The sequence below is a fragment of the Coenobita brevimanus genome, chromosome 30 (assembly GCF_032717465.1).
Source record: "Coenobita brevimanus isolate Jiangsu-jjx chromosome 30, ASM3271746v2, whole genome shotgun sequence".
Taxonomy (NCBI): Eukaryota; Metazoa; Arthropoda; class Malacostraca; order Decapoda; family Coenobitidae; genus Coenobita; species Coenobita brevimanus.
Genome location: NC_136983.1, coordinates 30,743,359 through 30,744,785, shown reverse-complemented (window position 1 = coordinate 30,744,785; position 1,427 = coordinate 30,743,359). Strand labels below are relative to the sequence as shown.

Genomic DNA, 1,427 nt, shown 5'->3' with positions numbered 1-1,427 from the left:
AGATGACATGGTGGAGGCGGGGGTTATAAGCTAGCGTGTATGTAGGCTTATGCACATTTTAATAACAGGGGAGTAAATTTTCTCCTCACATAGTGGATCTGTTGCTTTACTTGGTCTTTCTGCAAAAACTAAGAGTGACTATGACCGACATGATGTTGGGTTTGTTAGTGAATCTTGGCGGAGAGAGAGAGAGAGAGAGAGAGAGAGAGAGAGAGAGAGAGAGAGAGAGAGAGAGAGAATTCCATTTATAGGAAGAAGAATTACCTGTAGTGTCGATCATCCGAACCTTCTTTGCCCCATCAGGAGCATTGGGGTCCGGAGACAAAGTACTCAGCTCTAACATTTAAGGCGATAATGACAACCTTCCCTGGCCCCTGAGTGGCATTATGTAAGATACCCCGGCAATTGCTCAGATGGAAACCCTTACCGGTCCTATTTACGGGGTTTGGTCTTTTCACCGAGGGCCACTGAGTCACTTTAATTTTCTCTTGTATGTTGGTTTTGACTTTTTGAAACAGACCAGTGGTATATAAATGACATTAAATTAATATCAATGTATTGTCTGAAGAAAAAAAAAATGTTAAGAAAAGGTCAGTCTTTTCACTGATGACCACCGAGATCCACCTAACTGGGTCAGTCTTTTTGCCAAGGACCACCGAAAGCCACCTAACCGACCCTAACTTAACCTTGCTTTTCCAGTGACCATCGATGTCTCTCGGCGGCCCTCAGTGAAAAGACTCATTCTCCTACGGGAATGCCTTAACCCACAAGACAACCACCTGCCGTCATTTGGTTATATGATTACCACCCAGTGCAGTAAATGCTACTTGACTTACAGGAAACTGTTTGGCTTACTGCTAAGTTTAGTCACCTGAGAGCAGCAGTCCATTGAGTTAGTGAATGGCTAGCACCCCTACTGTATAGGTCTTTTTTTTTTTTTTTTCCCCTGGAGAAAATAACATCCCTGAAATGACTGAGAATTAGTGTTACAGGAAAGGCAAAGAAAGGAAAATGCAAGGTCTACTTACTGCTAAACCGTTTCAGCCCAACAACATCTTCTGTATATTCATTGCTGCTGCCTCTAGACGATTTTTTTCTGCGTACGTGGGATTTTTCTCGAAATGGAGGTGTCAGGTATAGTCTGCTAACTCTTTCAGTACGAGAGGTATTTTCCAAACTGACTAAAATTGCTTATAGGGAGCGAGAACAAACTGGACATCATCACAGTGAAAGAGCTACTTCACTCCGATGATGTATTCTATTGCCGTTACTAAACGATTTTATTTGGCTTGGGAGAGGCTTTTTAAACTGAAGGAGTAGAATATAACCTTTAATAAATCCCTTTACTGCTACGAGTATAGGTGATGCTGATGAGGGACCTATACGTGGTGGCGCTGTGCATCGTAAGTGGAGCGGCTGTGGCAACC

General features: G+C 43.0%; 1 protein-coding gene across 1 annotated transcript in view; it reads left to right on the top strand.

The window, feature by feature from the left end:
- LOC145395280 (uncharacterized) overlaps nucleotides 1-34 on the top strand; it is a 34,317-nt gene extending 34,283 nt beyond the window's left edge. The window contains exon 3 of the mRNA XM_080268958.1: nucleotides 1-34. This exon is cut by the window's left edge and continues 429 nt beyond it. Coding sequence (XP_080125084.1) covers nucleotides 1-34 — 34 coding nt within the window.
- Nucleotides 35-1,427: the final 1,393 nt, after the last annotated feature.